Here is a 17,231-nt window from a genome sequence, read left to right on the forward strand (position 1 = left end):
ATGAAAGATGTTTGAGTGTGTGATGCCCCTGTCAATTTTCAGCATGTTTAAACATCTGAGTAGTTCTCAGCAAAACAAATTTACGATATGTGAAAAAGTTTATTATTCATGTAGTGTTCAGACCTTTTTTTTTGCTAAGAGTTATTCATATGTCCAAATGCGCGGAAAATGGACACGGATCTCACGCACTCAAACATTTTCCTTGCAATAAAACAAATCAGATTTTTTGAATTTTTCCAATATTTTCTTTGATCTTACTGTTCAAGATCAGATGAGGTCGAGTGTAGAAATGAATATTAGCGGATGTTCATAGTTTTTACATGTGCCCAATCACAAAAGTTGCAGTCATGCAGTACGTGCAAAAAACCAACATTTTGGCCTGCCAGACCGGCTGTCCGAGCCTCCTTGCTCACTTTGCCGTCGGCTCCTCCTCGCCAACTGCCTCCTTCTCGGCCACCATCTTCTTGTCCTCCTCTATCTTGACCGACAAGTGCTACAACATCTTGACATAGACGACACGTACGATCACCGTCGCTTCAAGTTCCAACTCGGCGGTCTTCATTGTCAACATTTGTGTCTGCGCCAAAGCAACCGTGAGCTCAACTCTCTTCTCTTCGAGTTTGGTCTTCTTCTCTTTGAGGTTATCTTCTTCTTGACCGCCGCCATCAAGATGCTAAATCTCTCTGCCTTTTTGTCCTCCTTCAATTCAGAGCCTTTAATACATGCCTCGTCCTCATTTGCCAAGAAGCCCTTGAACCTCTCTGTTATCTTGGTCGTCGTGCCTTCTCGCTTCTCCTTCTCCTTCTCCCACTTCTTTCCCGAAACCCACTTCTAACATTCTTGGGTGGCTCTTTTGTTGGGTCGTTTGGATCACCCGTTTCTTCCTCATTCCTGATGCCGACGGTCTTGATGGAATTGGCAATGGATAGTTGCCACTTGGGTTGCCCTTGCAGCTTCAACCAACAATGCATGAGAATGAATTATTCTCCTCCACCTACAAGAACAAGTTGCAATGGATAGTTGCCACTTGGGTTGCCCTTGGGCTGATTTCTTTACAAAAATCCAAGCTTGAGCACAACATGACTTCTATCTCTCCTAACTTAGTGTTGTTAACCCACCGTGAATCTAAGGGTGGGTGTTAGAATTATATTTAAACCTATGTGTAGCATGTATGTTTTCTTCATTGTAAGTGGTTACAGAATTCTGTACAAGTGGTTACAGAATTCTGCACGGAAACCCAAGCTATAGCACAACACGACTTCTATCTCTTCAAACTCAGTGATGTTGATCCACTATGAATCTATGTGTGGGCGTTAGAATTATATTTATGCTTTGACAAGAGTGATACGAAAGCTAAAAGGCAGGTTATATAGGATGGCGGTTCGACCCGCAATGTTGTATGCCACTGAGTATTGGCCGACTAAAAGGAGACACGTTCAACAATTAGGTGTAATGAAGATGCGCATGTTGAGATAGATGTGTGGCCACACAAGGAAGAATCGGGTCGGAAGTGATGATATATGGGATAGAGTTGGGGTAGCACCGATTGAAAAGAAGCTTGTCCAACATCATCTCAGATGGTTTGGGCATATTCAACGCAGGCCTCCAGAAACTCTAGTGCATAGCGGACGGCTAAAGCATGTTGAGAATGTCAAGAGAGGTCAGGTTACACTGTACTTGACATATGAGGGGTCCATAATGAGATATTTGAAGGACTGAAATTTCAGCAAAAAACTAGCCATTGACAGGGGTGCATGAAAGCTAGATTTGCATGTGTCAGAACCATAAATGGGTTGCGAGATCTTTCGGGTTTCAGCTCTAGCCTACCCAAATTTGTTTGGGGCCAGGGGCTTTGTTGTTGTTGTTGTTGCCGCTGTATATCATTTATGCTTTACTCACTGTATAAGTGGTGTGATGCATATTTTCCTTACATGTGTGTGTATATGTGTTGGCCTATGGCTCCATGCGAAAAAATGGTAGTTAGGAACATTGATTCTGCCTCATAACCAACATTTGAAGAGAAAAAATGTAAAATGCTGAATAGATCAAAAATAACAAACCAGGACATCAACTCTTTTGATATGATAGATATCAAAGCAAAAAACCAGTTCCTTCCATGCAATTTGCAAATTCTATTGACCAATATAAGGTAGCACTTGCATACACACATAGAAGTTTATTTATAGATAACACACTGCCATGAAAATAACATTCCATGTTTAAAACAACAAGATAGATCCACAAACCGCCTGATTAGGCTGCCCGTATGAACGAACCATTCCAGGGCTGACTTATTAAAAGGTCATAGGCTATCGAGGAGTAAGTGAGTAACAGTTCGAGAACTGAACGGACAAGGATATGTTGCCTTTAGGCTTTAGCCAAAGGCTGGCCTAGCCGACGGTTGCCTGGGCGAGAGAAAACAACCTGCATACATCATTGGCAGAATGTCAGACAGTCAGGCATCATCACAGTCAATATATGGAGTGCTAGCTCCCTTCCACAAAAAGGTGCAGGTTCAGACATAATTTTGGTCAAAGTTTCAAAGTAATGCTATATGAAAATCACAAGTGAAGGTCTTTCTCAAGAAAACACTTTCACCATTTAACAATTTTATGAAGTTTTACAATTTATTGCGGTGAAAACTAATGGTCGCTATATTTGGGAGACCGTGCTGTTTTCCAAAATGTCATCTTTTTAAGAGTACCGGAAGGAGTATATGACTTCAATTTGTCTGGAAATAACATAGGTAAATACTATATACATTACAGCATGCGTACATATGTACCTGGTAAACTCCAAGTGTCCGTGACTTCATACAAGCCGCAGAGAATATGAGGTAGTACTCCCATATACGGATGAACTTCTCATCAAAGCCCAGGGCCAACATCTTACTGCAAGAAAAACAAAGCAAATAAGATTTTAATACTAACTGAGCAACCAACTGTAACTATATATGTAGATGTGTATATATCGTCACAGCAAACTTACTTGCTCAATGAACATATAATATATGTGCTAGTCTTGTTTTTAACTAAGTTTTTTTCCTAATTAACTGGACAACACTATTCTTCTATAGTGATGGCAGGTGATACTTACTCTTTGTTGGCAGTGAAGTTGTCCATCCAGCACATCAGAGTTGGGTAGTAATTGGGCCCAATATTCTCGACATGCTCTATGCTACACCCAGTGCGCAACAAGATCAGGCAGGGCTTAATCAATGGAGATTCATCCATGACTATTAAGTAACCAATCAAGCATCAATCGATTGATGTGAAACGTACCAGAACCTTGATGATGTGCTCATGGCAGACACTACACGGGCCAAAGAAGGAAGGCAACCACCAGGAAATATGTATTCTGTTAGGAAGTCTGGCCTTTTTCTGTATTGTTCGTACCGTTCCTCTGGAGCTGAGATGAACTAAACGCACATGTATGTATTTGCAGATAATGGTTAGTTCATGATAGTGTAAGCCTAAGGTCTTGCTTGGATAGGAGTACGTTTCATTGGGTTTTCTGCCAATACGAAAGAATAAAGCAAAATTTTGTTCTCGTGCGCCAAAATAAGGCATATATACTACATTGTTTGTGGTGATAGTGGAATCCAGCCGTAAGGTTGGATGGAAAGACACTTAGTTGTTGAAAATGATATTTGACGTGCACTAACCTGCAGGGCCATTATGCCATCTTCAGCTAAGTAAGACTCGCAGCAGGCAAAAAATTCATCCATGCATTCATGGCCAACATGTTCAATCATACAGCTGATTCACAGAAGAGGAATACGTATTATAACAATGAGTACATGTATTGTCGAAGTCACTGCGCACGTCTGTAATATATACTTACATGCTTATGATTGCGTCATACTTGTAAGGTGGTATGTGACGGTAGTCACACAGCAGAAAAGTTATGTGGTCCTAAAAATTAATAACAATAGACAGTAGAATTGTTAGCTAAGATTTCACCCTGCCGAAGTAAGCTGGGGACAAAACCAGATTAATTCTCTGTGCATGCATGTCTATATTTATCTATTCTATTCTATATTTAAAGTGCATGACAGGCTAGCCAGAAAAAATAAGTTGCTAGAAAATCTCACAAATAGCAGAGGATATGCCCATTTTTTATGTGGTACAGCAGCATAATTTTGCAAGTTTTACGGCTCAGATGTAAAGTTACTATCATTTTTTAAGGGGACATGTAAAGTTACTAGATCAATCAGCGACAGTCAAAGCTGTTAAAGGCCCAACATGACACTCCGCCTAGGAAGTTCATGAAAAGGTGTGTTTTCCGTAGCAATGAAAAAGCTTCGAAAACGGTAACGTGTTTGGATCCTTACTACTGCATGCCTATTTCTATTGTTTTTAATGTGCATGTCTATTATTTCCACGTGCCATTCTCGAATGATATTTCTCTTCACGAAAGATATTTAGAACCAAAAATATATTAAACCTGACTCTGTCCGATCCAAATGCTTAAAGAAATCTTGATTAACCAAACTATATTTGTATACTTTGGTTCCAAATTGAAAACTCTTCTCGCCAAATTCTACAAACCTATCGAATACTAACACATAGCAGTAAACTGAGTAAAGCCGTAACTTAGAGCTGAGGTGAGAAAATAAGTCAAAGCCAAACTATAATGCTGGCGGGCACGTGGGGGCCGGGAATACCGTTTCATTTGGAGTGGGCTGGTTGGACCCTGGGTTGTACGTGCCAGCTGCTCACCCAATCTGTCCCATTCAACTCTCGCAAATCTGAATCATGTCGATGGTGACCAAGGCAGCAGCAGGGGAGTAGGAAGGTGGTGATATCTGGAGCTCGTGATTTGTGGTCCTACAGGGAGGTGTTGTTGACTCCTTCGCAGCGGAAGGGGCGGCGATACTCGTTGCAAGCGGGTGGCAGGGAGAGGTCAAGCAAGCTATGGAGGGGGTTTGGGCAATGAATGGCATGTTGTGAAGAGGTGGTGGTCATCAGGTCATGACAAGAGTGGAGGCCGCGATGACTGTGCCGTTAGCGGTGGATGGATCAGGGTGGACCGCAAAGGGCGGGGGCCCCGAATCACAATCACTTGGTGGCACGCATGGAGACACAGTGGAAGCCGAAGCCGGTGCTTCAAGGGCATTCTTCCTCGACTACAGCCTCCACCAAGCAAGACAGGGCTACTTCGTCTAAGGTAAATGTGCCTGTATAGCCACACAAAGGAATGAAAGTTCCGATCTGGGACAACAGGCCAAACCGTCGCAGCGCTAGGAAACTGCACTAACCCTCGGTTTGATTCGAGTGTTTAGAGGTAACCTTAACCCTGCATTGTTGTATTGGTTTCTCCGTGCAGTATCAACGGAATTGGTCATGGGAATTTGTTGCTAAAGGAGAGGATTTTGTCCCCTGCAAAAAATGGGGAGGATTTGTGGTACAGTTTCCTTCTCCTGAGATGATTGAAATGTTGGTTGATTTCGAGGATTTCGAACTAAAAGGCTGCAATGTGTATGTAACAGTGAGGATTTTGACTGAGTTTAGACCTAAGGGGAGATTGCACAGGCGTGTGCGGGCAGATGGAGCCCAGAAGAGATGAGACGTTACAAGGGGATATGTGAGGGTGGATCTTCCAATGGAACATTGGACACAGTGGATATGCAGTTGTTGGAGGACCTCAATATTGTAAGGTTTAGAGTGGATGTAAAAAAATGTCAAGAAAATTCGACCTATGTTGAGGGTTAGGTGAAACCCTGGATATATGATATTCATTTTTCAGTAGAGTCAACTGTGGAGCATGGTATTCTGAATCTGGATACAGGTGGGCCGACTGGAAAGAGAACAACTGATAATCCTGAGCACTAAACAGAGAGTACAAAGAAAACACTAGGCAGAGAGAAGTAATGAGCCTGAAGGCTACCATCTTGCGCAACAGTTATATTTTTAACTGAGATTGGAACTCTGGTTATGCCTGAGCTAGAGAGTGTTACCCTGGAAACTGCAGAAATTTCAACACTGTCTCAGACTGAGTTTGCGGGTAATAAGATCCAGGAAGCAGAGTGTTGGATAGGCCCATTGACAAAGAAAAGGATATGGAAGAAGAAACTGTGAAGATAAAGAGGAAGCAGGAGGAGATGATGATGAACAATTGACTTATTTTCAAGGGTGTCAAGACAGAGTTCATTTTTCACAAGTGAAAGTGGCAGAATACTGAGAACCCTTTGGGACCAAAATAAAAAATGCTTTTGATCCCGATAATGGGAGCATTAAGAACGACAAAGAAAATGAGGAGCTGAAACTAACTGATGCTGGGTGGCTTGGGGTTCAGGAGGCTGGGTCTTCTGGAGCTAAGGTCAAAAGATGTGATAGGCTAAAATGCCAAGATGCTCACATGGCTGAGCTGGCTATGAAGACAGCAGCCCTGAAGAACGCTTTCTCAGGTACAAACACTGTCTCTGACAGCTCCCTTCTACCAACTACTCCCTCCGTCCCAAAATAAGCGTCGTAGATTTAGTACAAAGTTAGTACAACTTTGTATTAAATCTGCGACACTTATTTTGGGACGGAGGGAGTATTTTAAATACTTAATGATGTTTTGCTAGATCCAACTAATATGCTAGGAGGGGTTAATGCTAGTGATATTGATTTCCATGCTTTAACTTCTGTTGATACATCTTTGGAAGTGGTAAGAATGAATTTGTTTGAGGAAGAGGAAAAACATAAAAATGTGCAAGAACCCATGGAAGATAATCTGTTTCAAGTTGTGTCAGAGGAGAACGAAGATCTTACTATTGATAGTGGGTTAATGTTCCAAATGCTAACCCTAGTAGCGCTATGCTAAACATAACAAATAACAAGATTTTCAAATTGTGCTCCTCAGCTTTTAGGGTTGAGCCAACTAAAAAGGAGGTAAACACCGAAAGAAAAAAGTTGATATGGCAAGTGATCCTTTGTGTCTTTGACCTTGTTAGACCCCCAGACAGTACTGAGGATCAACTTGGTGGGTGGTTTGATACATTCCCAGTGTCCTATCACAAACTGGTGCTTTGTGGGGGAGGAGCAATTTGCTCAACAATTTGGAAGATCAGAAACGCAGCTTGCTTCAAACAACAATATCCTAGTGATCTTCTCAGCCTGTACAGCAACCCTGACGCTTGGGCTATTTTGCAGAAAGAACAAGATCGAAGAAATCTTGAAGAGTCTTGATGATACAACTAGTAGTCAAAGAGGCTTACGCGAGAAGACATGGTTGGGTCCCGATGGTTGGCAGGTTACTTAATGAATTAATGATCCTGAGAATTTTTTTGGGCTGTTGGCTCCTACATTCCTGGATCTGTAATAAGTAATTGGTTCTGTAGCGCAAAAAAGTAGCTGGTTTTGCAAACACTCTTTATGCTGCTTTGTTTAGTTTTTGCTTTTATCATTGTAAGAACTATGTGGTTTGGGTGGTTTCGCTAATGGAAATCGACAAGGGAGCTCGTTGTTTCAAAACATTGGCGGCAACAGAAACTAAATCAATTATTGGTAAAATTTGGGCCATGCTTGTACCTATCAAATGGCATATTCACTCTCACATCTTTACATCATCAATTACAAGAAAGGGTGGAGGTCTGGACGATAAAAAACCTAAAATACTCACACTACACTTTCTCAGTTGGCACATGCATATGGTGGATCGGTAATTACTGATAAACTATCAAACTGCACATGTATTTCCTAAAGGAGGGAGTAATATAGAAAATTTTCCTCACAGTACACTTTCTCAGTTAACACAGGCATATGGTGAATTAGCAATTATTGATAAACAATTAAACTGCACGTGTATTGCATAAAGCCGTAAACGAGGGCCTAACATATAACTAACCTCTAAGCCAGCTTCTCTTGCTTTTCCCTGGGCGTATTTAAGCTGCTCCTCCGACAAAGTGACTCCGGTGTATTTGCAGCCAGTTTGCTTAACCACTTGTATTGCCAAACTTCCCCAGCCGAAACCGATATCAAGAACATGATGCCCCCTCTCGACTTTAGCCTTTGGTTAAATGTGTATTTTGCAAGGTTGAAGTACCATCAGATCATGTTCACAACGTTGTCTAACTAGTAATCAGTCGAATGATACAATCTCTGGAGACATGGTAGTATTACCTTGTTGAGTAGAAGTCTAAGTTTACGTTCCTGGGCTGCTTCTAAGCTTTCGTTCTCCATCTACCAATTTAATTTTAGTCCATGATTAACAAAAATACTCTTCAAAAATTACAAGCTGCAGAACAAAATAACAAGATTTACAAACCTTAAAAATTGCACAAGAGTAAGTCATCGATTTATCCATAAAAAGCGAGAAAAACTCGTTACTCTGCACACATATATGAGAAGAAAGACAGAACTATTAGTATATTTTGGCATGTAGACGGTAAGTACCGAATGATAATCTATCATTTTTATAAGGTTTGGAACACAAAAAATCTCAATTTCTACAAGATCTGCAATAATTATAGCATTACAAATTGACCGAAGCAGCTAGTTATCTTAATCCTGAAGGAATATAATAACAAAAGAAGAGACATGAGTACTGACAAGATCATAGTGCTGAGAGACATTTCGGCGACTTCGTGTCACAGTGTTCTTCCTCGAGAATTTGCCCAAAAAGTACTTAGCATGTGCCAACCGACCTAATACATGCAATGGTGTCCATCGACCCCTGCAAACCGAACAATTTTTATATACATGATTAGTCACAATCACAGAGATTCATAGATACTACTTCATTTTTATGAAACAATTCATAGGAATCTAGTGGAGAATTGAAGGTTCAGAACCCTTTTCTGGCAATGCGGCGGTTCCTACGGTCATCTCTGTTAGCAATGAGAATCTGCAGGGGAGTGGATCATTGATTTGATCTGTAATGAAGAAAGAAATAGCTCTACCAATAAGCTCATAGGCTATGATATAGTTTTACCAGGATAAGATTCAGAAGGCCTTCTCTCTTGTCAAGAAAAGAGAAACAGCCGTTAATATAGGCTTCTGCCAAGCCAAGGTTTCCTTCTGTTGCAATCTGAAAGCCGTGAGAGAGCCAGGATAAACACATGTAGTTCAAATGAGAAGGTTGGATAAAGAAATTGCAGTGGAGTATATAAGAAATAAAGAATCATGCATGGACACATCACCAATCAGAAAAAACAAAAAATGCATGTGTAGGAAGAAAAAGAGAAGAGAAGATAACCTTCCAATAGAACAAGGGGTCATGAACTCGCATTACAGATTTTACACGGCATTTGTCGCAAGCTTTACCAAAGCTGAACACACTACCTCCTTCTTCAACCAATCTGCACGAAAAATTTTAAGGTGAAAAATAATCATAATTAGACGTCGTGTAGTATATTGATCATAAAAGGACTCACATCAAGTTGCCGATGGATATGTATAGGTTAAAAAATCTTGCAACTGCAAGGCGCACCCCAGCCTCAGTCCATGATGGAATCATCTGCTTTGGGTTCAGCAGAAGTTCGGATTTCTTTCCAAGCAAACCTTGAGCTGTTGCTTTCCCAGCCTGCATCGATTCAATATGTCCAATAAAAATAGACCGCATGTATCTATTTCATGAAATAGTCATTCTGAATTATGTGATTGAAACCAAAAACGTATTTTTCAGACTGGTGTAAAAAGGAAACGGCCCCCATAGATTAATAAAGGAGAACCTTGGAGATCTAGTAGCTTGGGCCTTAGGCCAACTAGAGGTAAACAAGGATATAATTTGTTATGGTTATGATAGGATTATTTATGTTCAGATTTGTTAGACTGTTGTCAAATATTTTAGCACGTAACAGTATTGTCCACTATGGCACACAGGTCCAAAAGAGAGTGGAGAGGTTGTGCATGCAAATACCTTCAATCCATCTTCATGGAAGCCGTGACCTGTTACCCAAGGCAGAAGAGACATTTGAGACCTGATGTTCTTATTTCATACCAAACTTTAATGTAGTAAAAGTATGTCGTACATCTACATGCAAGTTGTTGCGAACAAATCATCTACAAACTGAAATTCATGAAACAGGTTACCTTGATATGCCCCACAGAACCATATTCCTCTCTTTCCCTGGATCTTATCAAGCTGAAGATAAGCTTTCGCCGCAGCCACAGACGGAACAGGAAGGCTTGTAGACCATTTAAGGAGTACATGATCCGGAACACAGGGGGGGTTGAGTGTCACCAGGAAAGGCCTGGCAGATTCAATTTTCTGGAATTGCGAAAAAAGATCAAATATACCACAATTAAAAATTAAGTAATCCATTCATACTGCTGGAGGGGTTGGGCTGAAGGTTCCATTTTGCTTTTATTCAGTGAGTCTGCTCTAGAGTGTATTGGTTCTAAGGTGATGAAAATATGGCTTATTGCTACACAGAAATGACTTTATCCATTCTTCTTTCTTTTTGCTGCGGAGACATGCCTAGTCCTGACAACATGTAACGCTAACGTACAAAATGGTTTCAGCGTCGTAATAAATCCGGTGCAGGGCCCTTCTTCAAGATATATATCATCAATACAATTAATTCATTATACAAAACCTGTATGTGAAACCAAAGAATTTACCTGTATATGATTTAGCCAGTAAGTAACAGAAAAACCCCTGCTAGTTGTCCCCAGGAAATTCCAGGCGCTCCATGCCGACGAATTTCGGGGCATCAAATTTTGATCGCAGTGGAGGTATATATCCCTGCAACATAAATGTGTCTTGCGATTAGTACATCAGATCAAACTTTATTTATGCATTCGTTTAGCAATAGAAGACGGGAGAAGACGGGCTTTACCTGTGGACATACTGACAAGCACCTAGAATTTTCAATTCGTAATGTGTAGCTTCAGCTCCTAGTACTTTCAGAGCATTGGGTGCATGGACCCCAAGGATAACACTGTCATATGTTTCCTCTGAACCATCATTCTCCAAGACTCTGTGGCCAGCTGCCAGTGCCAAGATATTGTTTCCGTTAGTGCCAAGATAATATGATGACAGACACATTGTTTGTACTCCCAGGAAATCAACAAAGAGTTTGGCATTAGCAATAACGCATGTATTTACCTCCATCAAAACTTGAAACGGATTTGACCCGACAGCTGGTTTTAATTCGACAGCCCATGCTTTCCAATTCTCCTTTTACCTGCGTGTACGCAACAGTTGCACTGTTTAATCCCTGCATTTGACTGCAGCTAAAGCCTATAGAGTATAATAAACAGCGATCATGTGTGACCCTGTTGTCACCCATCTGGGTCGCTGTAAGTACCTTGTCTACAACGGACTGCAAAAGAGCCTTGACAGTGGGCAACTGGGGGTAGCGAAACAGCTGAGAGTGCAGCAACTTTAATCAGCTTTCTAATGCACAAAGAAGAATTAAGAATGCAAATGCAGTGGGAATGGAACATATATACAAAGTAGCTAGGCACCTGAAGAAGGTCATGGTTACGGAAAAATGATAGCACGAAGAAAGCGGACAAGCTCAAAACACCTTGGAATGAAAATGGCCACAGGCCTGCACACACTGGAATCTGCACCAAATATATATTTTCGTGTCACCAACTCAATAGTACATAATAACCAGCCTTAATTACCGTCCCCTGCACTGCACCAATGTTGGTGGGAAAACATACTAGCCATCAAGTAGTCAGCCCAGATTTTCATTAGAATTTGAACATTTCATCTGAATTTTATAATTAACAGAAAATTGTAGTTTCTTTTTACAGTTTTACATGACTGTTCAAAAACATAAAAATCAAAACTTGAATATAGAAATTCTGATGTTCGCCAAAGAGTTGCTGGATACACCAAAAAAGGAGAAGCATAAGCAAGTAGATTAGAAGCAGTACAAGATAAGCTTCTTGGAAAAATAGCGAATATCCATGTGACTGAATGAACTGCCCCAATGTCTCATTACAGTCCACGTCAGGGTTATGTTCATGATACTCCAGGTACCTTCATTCCAAAGATTAAACCAGCAAGTTAATTGTTATCATATATAAACACAAGGCATATGTACAGCTTCACATGAGAACTGAGGGACTGAACTGCTTACGTCAGAGCATCGTTCTTGAACTTCAGTATCTCACGGACCATACGCCAAAAACTTGTTTTCAGTATATTGGCTTTTTGCGCCAAGAGGCTCGAGATACCGTTGCCATTGCCCCACTCACATCCTCTGCTGCCGCCGTCCGATTGTGTGCTCACTGAGAAAGACATGTCTGATCTCTCCATCTCCACCCCGAGCCCTTCTAACCATTCCATCATGTGGGAATATGTTACCTACAATTGATGCATATGGTACAACAAAAAATCTTATAATATAGGTTTACGAAGATCTTCCTCTGAATAGATTTAATCAGAGTAAATTAAAATATCAAAATAGGTTACAACCATGCACACTAAACAGATATAAACTAACATGTACAGCTACAATTGTATTTGCAACCATAAGCATTATAGTACAATTTTGAAAACATGACAATACATAACTTAGGCAGTCAATGCGGCTCCATTCAAGGGATGTACAACAGATGACAGCAAATGCTAGATGGACACATGTCATAATCTTAGATAAGCACTGAATTGTAAGAAGGGAACAAGAGCTCTGATTGTTGAGATCATGCCAGATACCGTGAGGAAAGGCCTCCCAACATTGGTTAATGCTAGGCGTGGGCGCCAATAGCGCTGGAAATTTGATACCGAGGGAAAAAAAGTCTATCTCTGAACTCTGAGTAAAACACATAGATGAACACACGAACTTACACCAGCACACACATTTCGACAACGCCTACGAAAGACTTAACTCTTGAACAATTTTTTAATATAATATTTTTCGAAATTTTCCTAATTGCTCCAAAAGCCATAATGATTTCTTCCTTCTGAACAATAAAGCAACTTTCACAAGCCTTGTAAACATTCTCATTGTGACAGCTGAACCTTTTCCTGTACTTTTCAGAAACTTCATTTTCCCAGCAAAAACCATAATGTTCACTTCCCTCTATATAATTATAACGGAACAATTTTCATAAGCCTGGTGAGCATTCTCGTTCTGACTTCTGACTGATGATCTACGGGAACATTTTTATGAGATATAGACACATTTAAGAAAACGAAACAGTAATGCGAAGAAACTAGTGCTGTAGAATCTACCCACTCGCTAGGAAAGTTCCGAACCTAAATCACGGCCAATGAAATTGCTTCCCTCGAGCTAGTAACAGTGTCATTTAGATCGCGCCTAACTCTGAATGGTGAGGTCAGATACCGTAGGTTCATATGCTATGGTGGTGACCAATCTCCAAGCTGACATAACCCAGTTAAAAATTGATTTAATGAGTCAAATTGAGTCTTAGTTTGAAAACAAAATGAGTCAAGTTGAATGGCAGTATTTGGTTGGGTAATTGTTTGTACACAGTTAGTCTTTCCGAACTAAATCAATGAGCAAATAAGTAGACACTGGATGAGTTTGGCGCTTAGAAGCATTTTACCGAGCACCTTCCCTGCTGTCTTGGAGACTGACGGGGCTTGCTTCAAATGACGGCGGCAGGGCGTTGCAGTAGGCGAAGGCATAGGGCTGCAAGGGGGAGGCTTCGTGGCGCCGCCGAAGCAGCATCGGTGGGTGCCGGGGGGCGCCTCGTCGGAGCGGCTTTCGGGCCGGCGCCGGCTGACATAGGCGAACGCACAGAGCAGCGATGGGTAAGCCTCGACGGTGGCGGCCCGCCGGAGACGACGGTGTGGTCGAGATCGCCGGTTGCGGCCCGCCGGAGACGACGAAGTTGGCCGCCGCGGCGGAGGACCATAGATGATGGCTGGCGGAATCAGTGGAAAGGTTTTTTTTTTTTTTCGAGGAGAAGAGTAAGTGGAAAGATGTCCAACGAAATTAATTGTTAGGGCCGGGCCCATTTCCATCCTTCTTCTGTTTCAGATTTCCTTTTTTATTATTTTATTTACTATAGGAGTAGTTGTTTTCTGCTGTTGTTTCTTTTTATCTTTCCTATATTTTTATTTTATTTTATTTTTAATTTAATTCTTCGCCTATATTTAATTTTTTTTTCTTTCAAGGTATATGTTTGAGTTTGAAATATGTTAATAATTTTTTTAAGTATATGAAGAACATGTTTAATCTGTCAACGTTTTCTAATATCTTTTATATACATGAATATCTCTAAAAATGTGTGATAAACATTTTGTTTCATTTATATGGGCATTTCTACCGAGGTACGTGAATTTTTTTCAAAAAAATTGTACAGTAATATATTAATTTTTCTGTTGTTTTAAACTCATTTTGACAGTAACATTTTACGACATGCTAGAAAACACATTTTAAAAAACGCAAACTTAATGGACCGTTCTAAACATAACATGCCGTCCACTCAAAAACTGAAAAGAGCATGCCCGGTTCTACACGAACATATTGCCACAAAGGGTCAAGGGAACCCCTAAAAAACAAATGGTAAAGAGAATATGTCATAATTAAAATCAGCACCGAGTTACAAGAAGCAAACAAGGACTCCGAATGCCAAGATTAAGTACACGTTTGGACTCTCTCCGCTCTCCAACTCCACTCCGGAGCGGAGCAGCATCCGGTTCTAATTTGGGGAGTCGCTGAAAAGACGCTCCGCTCCATACTCAAGGAGTGGAGAGTTGCCGAACAGGGCCTAAGGTAGGATCTATATATTTCTCGCAAAAAAGAAAAGGTAGGAAGGATCTATATCTAGAGGTTCAGCTCCAGTATTCACCTCAGTGATCTAGTATATCGTTTTCCTTCTCTCCTTTTTTTTGGACGGTTTTTCCTTCTCTCTTGACAATGGAGCAATTTTTACAAGCCTTGTAAATATTCTTGTCTATGACAGCGGTACGTTTTCGTATACTTTTTTCAGAAACAATTTTATGCGAGGTACAGACACACTTGTAGAAAACCAAAGAGTTGTTCTATGGTTCTCTTCTCGAGTTGGTTCTGCATGAGGCAGGTGGCTTCACTCATGCATGTACGTACGTACCTGGTTGAAGATCAGGAAGCCGAGGTCGAGGTGGACGCGTCCGGCGCCATCGTCGACGGCCACCGTGCTGGCACGCCCTCCAAGGCGGTCCTCCTCCTCGTACAGGGTCACACGCACGCCGTCTCCGCCACTGGCGGCGAGCAGCTCATGCGCCGCCGCCAGCCCGCTCACCCCGCCGCCGACCACCGCCACCCTCATCCTGCTCTGCTCTGTTCTCCTCTGCTCTCTCTCAATCTCCCTCTAGCTCTGTATCTCTGCTCTGCCCTCCCACTTCTATTTAAGTCGGACTGCCGGAGTGGACGATGGGCTTGGGCTGGTCTAGTCTAGTGTGAGTCACACAACTCACATGACATCGTCCTCCAACGTGCTACGTCTTCACCTAAAAAAAACAACGTGCTACGTCTCAACAAACAGGATTTAGAGACAAAGAATGGGATTAGGATTAAGATCCCCGAATTATAGATCGGAGCTTAATGATGTCCGCCCCTCTTCACCCTTCTGCTTCTTTCGTTCTCGTGGGTTGTCCCTTGCTATTTATTAGTCTTCAAATAGTAAATAATATATCTAGAGTGTTCAGCTACAAAAATATTCTAGAGTGCTAATATTTCTGGTAAGATACAATTCTTCGTGTTTGCGATATACAAGTTGCCTCAAATTTGAATTCAGGTTAGCGATTCTGGAGAGAAGAGGAGGCGTAGACGGGGTGCCAAGGCAAGTGACATCGAGGTGGGCGGTCGCTGAAGAGGCCGATCTGGGAGTGACTTGGAACCAGGGACGACGCGACAGCATCGTCGGCAGGGGAGGGGAGATAGGGGATGACGGTTCGGGATGTGGGGTGGGTTGCTACCGTTCAAGAAGAACGGTGGGTGTGTGTGTGTGTGTGTTGGGGGGGGGGGGGGGGAGAAGCATTACGAAGGCGGCAGCAGCGAGGCGTGCAGGGGGTGCCGCCAGGTAGGCGGTCCGCGGGATGGGCGTCTCGAGGAAAAAAATACGAGGGAGAAAGAAGAAGAAGAAGAAGAAGGCCAAACGACTGGAACCTTTTTCGAATGCCTCATATATAATTGGCCCATATTTCTTCAAATTTTAGCACATTAATTATAAACATAAATTTCTTTTGTTGTTACTTTTTACACATAAGAGCATCTCCAACCGGACCCCCTACTCTGCCCCCATATGTCCGGGTGCATAGCCCAGACACCAAAAAATGACATCCAACCGGACCCTACTCAGCCCATATGTCCGGGTTGCCTGGCACCCCTCAAACCCAACCCGTATGTACGGCAGATTTGGGTCCGTCCGGACGCGTCCACCATGTAGGATTTGACAGATGGACCCACCCTAATCCTCTCCAAATTGTCCCCAACCCTCGCCTGAATTACCCTAGGCCTCTTCCTCCCTTTTGCCTCGTCTGCACCGCCCTTGCCTTGCTCGCCGTTGTACCCACCTCTGTCACCATCCCAACCCGTAGCAGCACCACCATGTGCCCGAAACCCCTCTCGGGCGTCCATGCCTCCCACAACATGGTTGTCGCCTCGGTGCGTCCTATTCAGGCGGACGTACACCTCGCCCGCCATGTGTTCGATGAAATGTCTGAGCAGGTCCGGCAGCGACTCCGGCTCAGAACTCCTCTCCCTCTCCAATTCCGACCCCATCCACGACGATGAACGGGTGCGGCAGCGACTCCAGCTCAGAGCTTGAATACGAGGAGGAGATGCCCCTCCACATTGCGCTGGAGCGGTCCAAGGTGGAGACCGGCGGCAACTCCGGATCTGGAGCGTCGCTGCAGCTCCCGCGTCGGCGCAGCGCGGACACCGGAGCTGGATCCTCCCGGCCCGCACGCAGCAACGCAAGGACATCACAGTCCGTGCCGGCCCCGCGCCGTCTCCTTCCCCCGCCGGCCGCTCCTCCACGCGGCCAACGTTGGTGCTTGTGCTCGCGCCGCCGTCCCGCACACGCACTCCAGAGTCGGAGGCGCGCGCTGCGTGCCACGAGAGGCAGCGTGCACGGGAGAGGGATGCGGCAGAGTAGTCCGCACGCCGCCGCCGCAGGACGGAGGCAGAACCCAACGAGGACATGCGCCGCCTCGCATGGGTCTACCGCCGCTCCCTGACGACGGCGGAGACGGATGCTCGCCGTCTCCGACGGAATAACGCTAAGGTGCTCCGGCTTGCTATTGAGCAGTCGGAGCGCGAGGCGAAGGAGGCGGTGGCTGAGAAGGCTCGGGTCGCCAGGTTGAAGCGGGAGCAGGACAGGGCAGTTCGT

General features: G+C 43.2%; 1 protein-coding gene across 3 annotated transcripts; it reads right to left on the bottom strand.

The window, feature by feature from the left end:
- Positions 1-2,112: 2,112 nt before the first annotated feature.
- Positions 2,113-15,182, bottom strand: LOC109735540 (uncharacterized). 3 transcript variants are annotated; one of them, XM_020294757.4, is made up of 24 exons: positions 14,970-15,182; positions 12,026-12,252; positions 11,820-11,925; positions 11,400-11,501; positions 11,240-11,299; positions 11,038-11,116; positions 10,769-10,919; positions 10,551-10,674; positions 10,020-10,197; positions 9,847-9,875; positions 9,362-9,510; positions 9,184-9,286; positions 8,920-9,015; positions 8,780-8,832; positions 8,538-8,661; positions 8,254-8,316; positions 8,109-8,168; positions 7,834-7,995; positions 3,844-3,914; positions 3,665-3,758; positions 3,282-3,418; positions 3,097-3,177; positions 2,786-2,891; positions 2,113-2,424 (listed from the first exon to the last, which is right to left on the bottom strand). In XM_020294757.4, the coding sequence occupies exons 1-24, from the start codon at positions 15,165-15,167 to the stop codon at positions 2,368-2,370; spliced, it is 2,610 nt and encodes an 869-aa protein (XP_020150346.1). In that variant the 5' UTR covers positions 15,168-15,182; the 3' UTR covers positions 2,113-2,367. The 3 variants fall into 3 exon arrangements, with proteins under 3 accessions (XP_020150346.1, XP_045089359.1, XP_040256008.1); XM_045233424.1 differs by lacking the exon at positions 14,970-15,182 and adding an exon at positions 13,465-13,797; XM_040400074.3 differs by lacking the exon at positions 14,970-15,182 and adding an exon at positions 13,458-13,712.
- Between the last annotated feature and the right edge of the window lie 2,049 nt (positions 15,183-17,231).

Source organism: Aegilops tauschii, chromosome 2 (genome assembly GCF_002575655.3).
Source record: "Aegilops tauschii subsp. strangulata cultivar AL8/78 chromosome 2, Aet v6.0, whole genome shotgun sequence".
Taxonomy (NCBI): Eukaryota; Viridiplantae; Streptophyta; class Magnoliopsida; order Poales; family Poaceae; genus Aegilops; species Aegilops tauschii.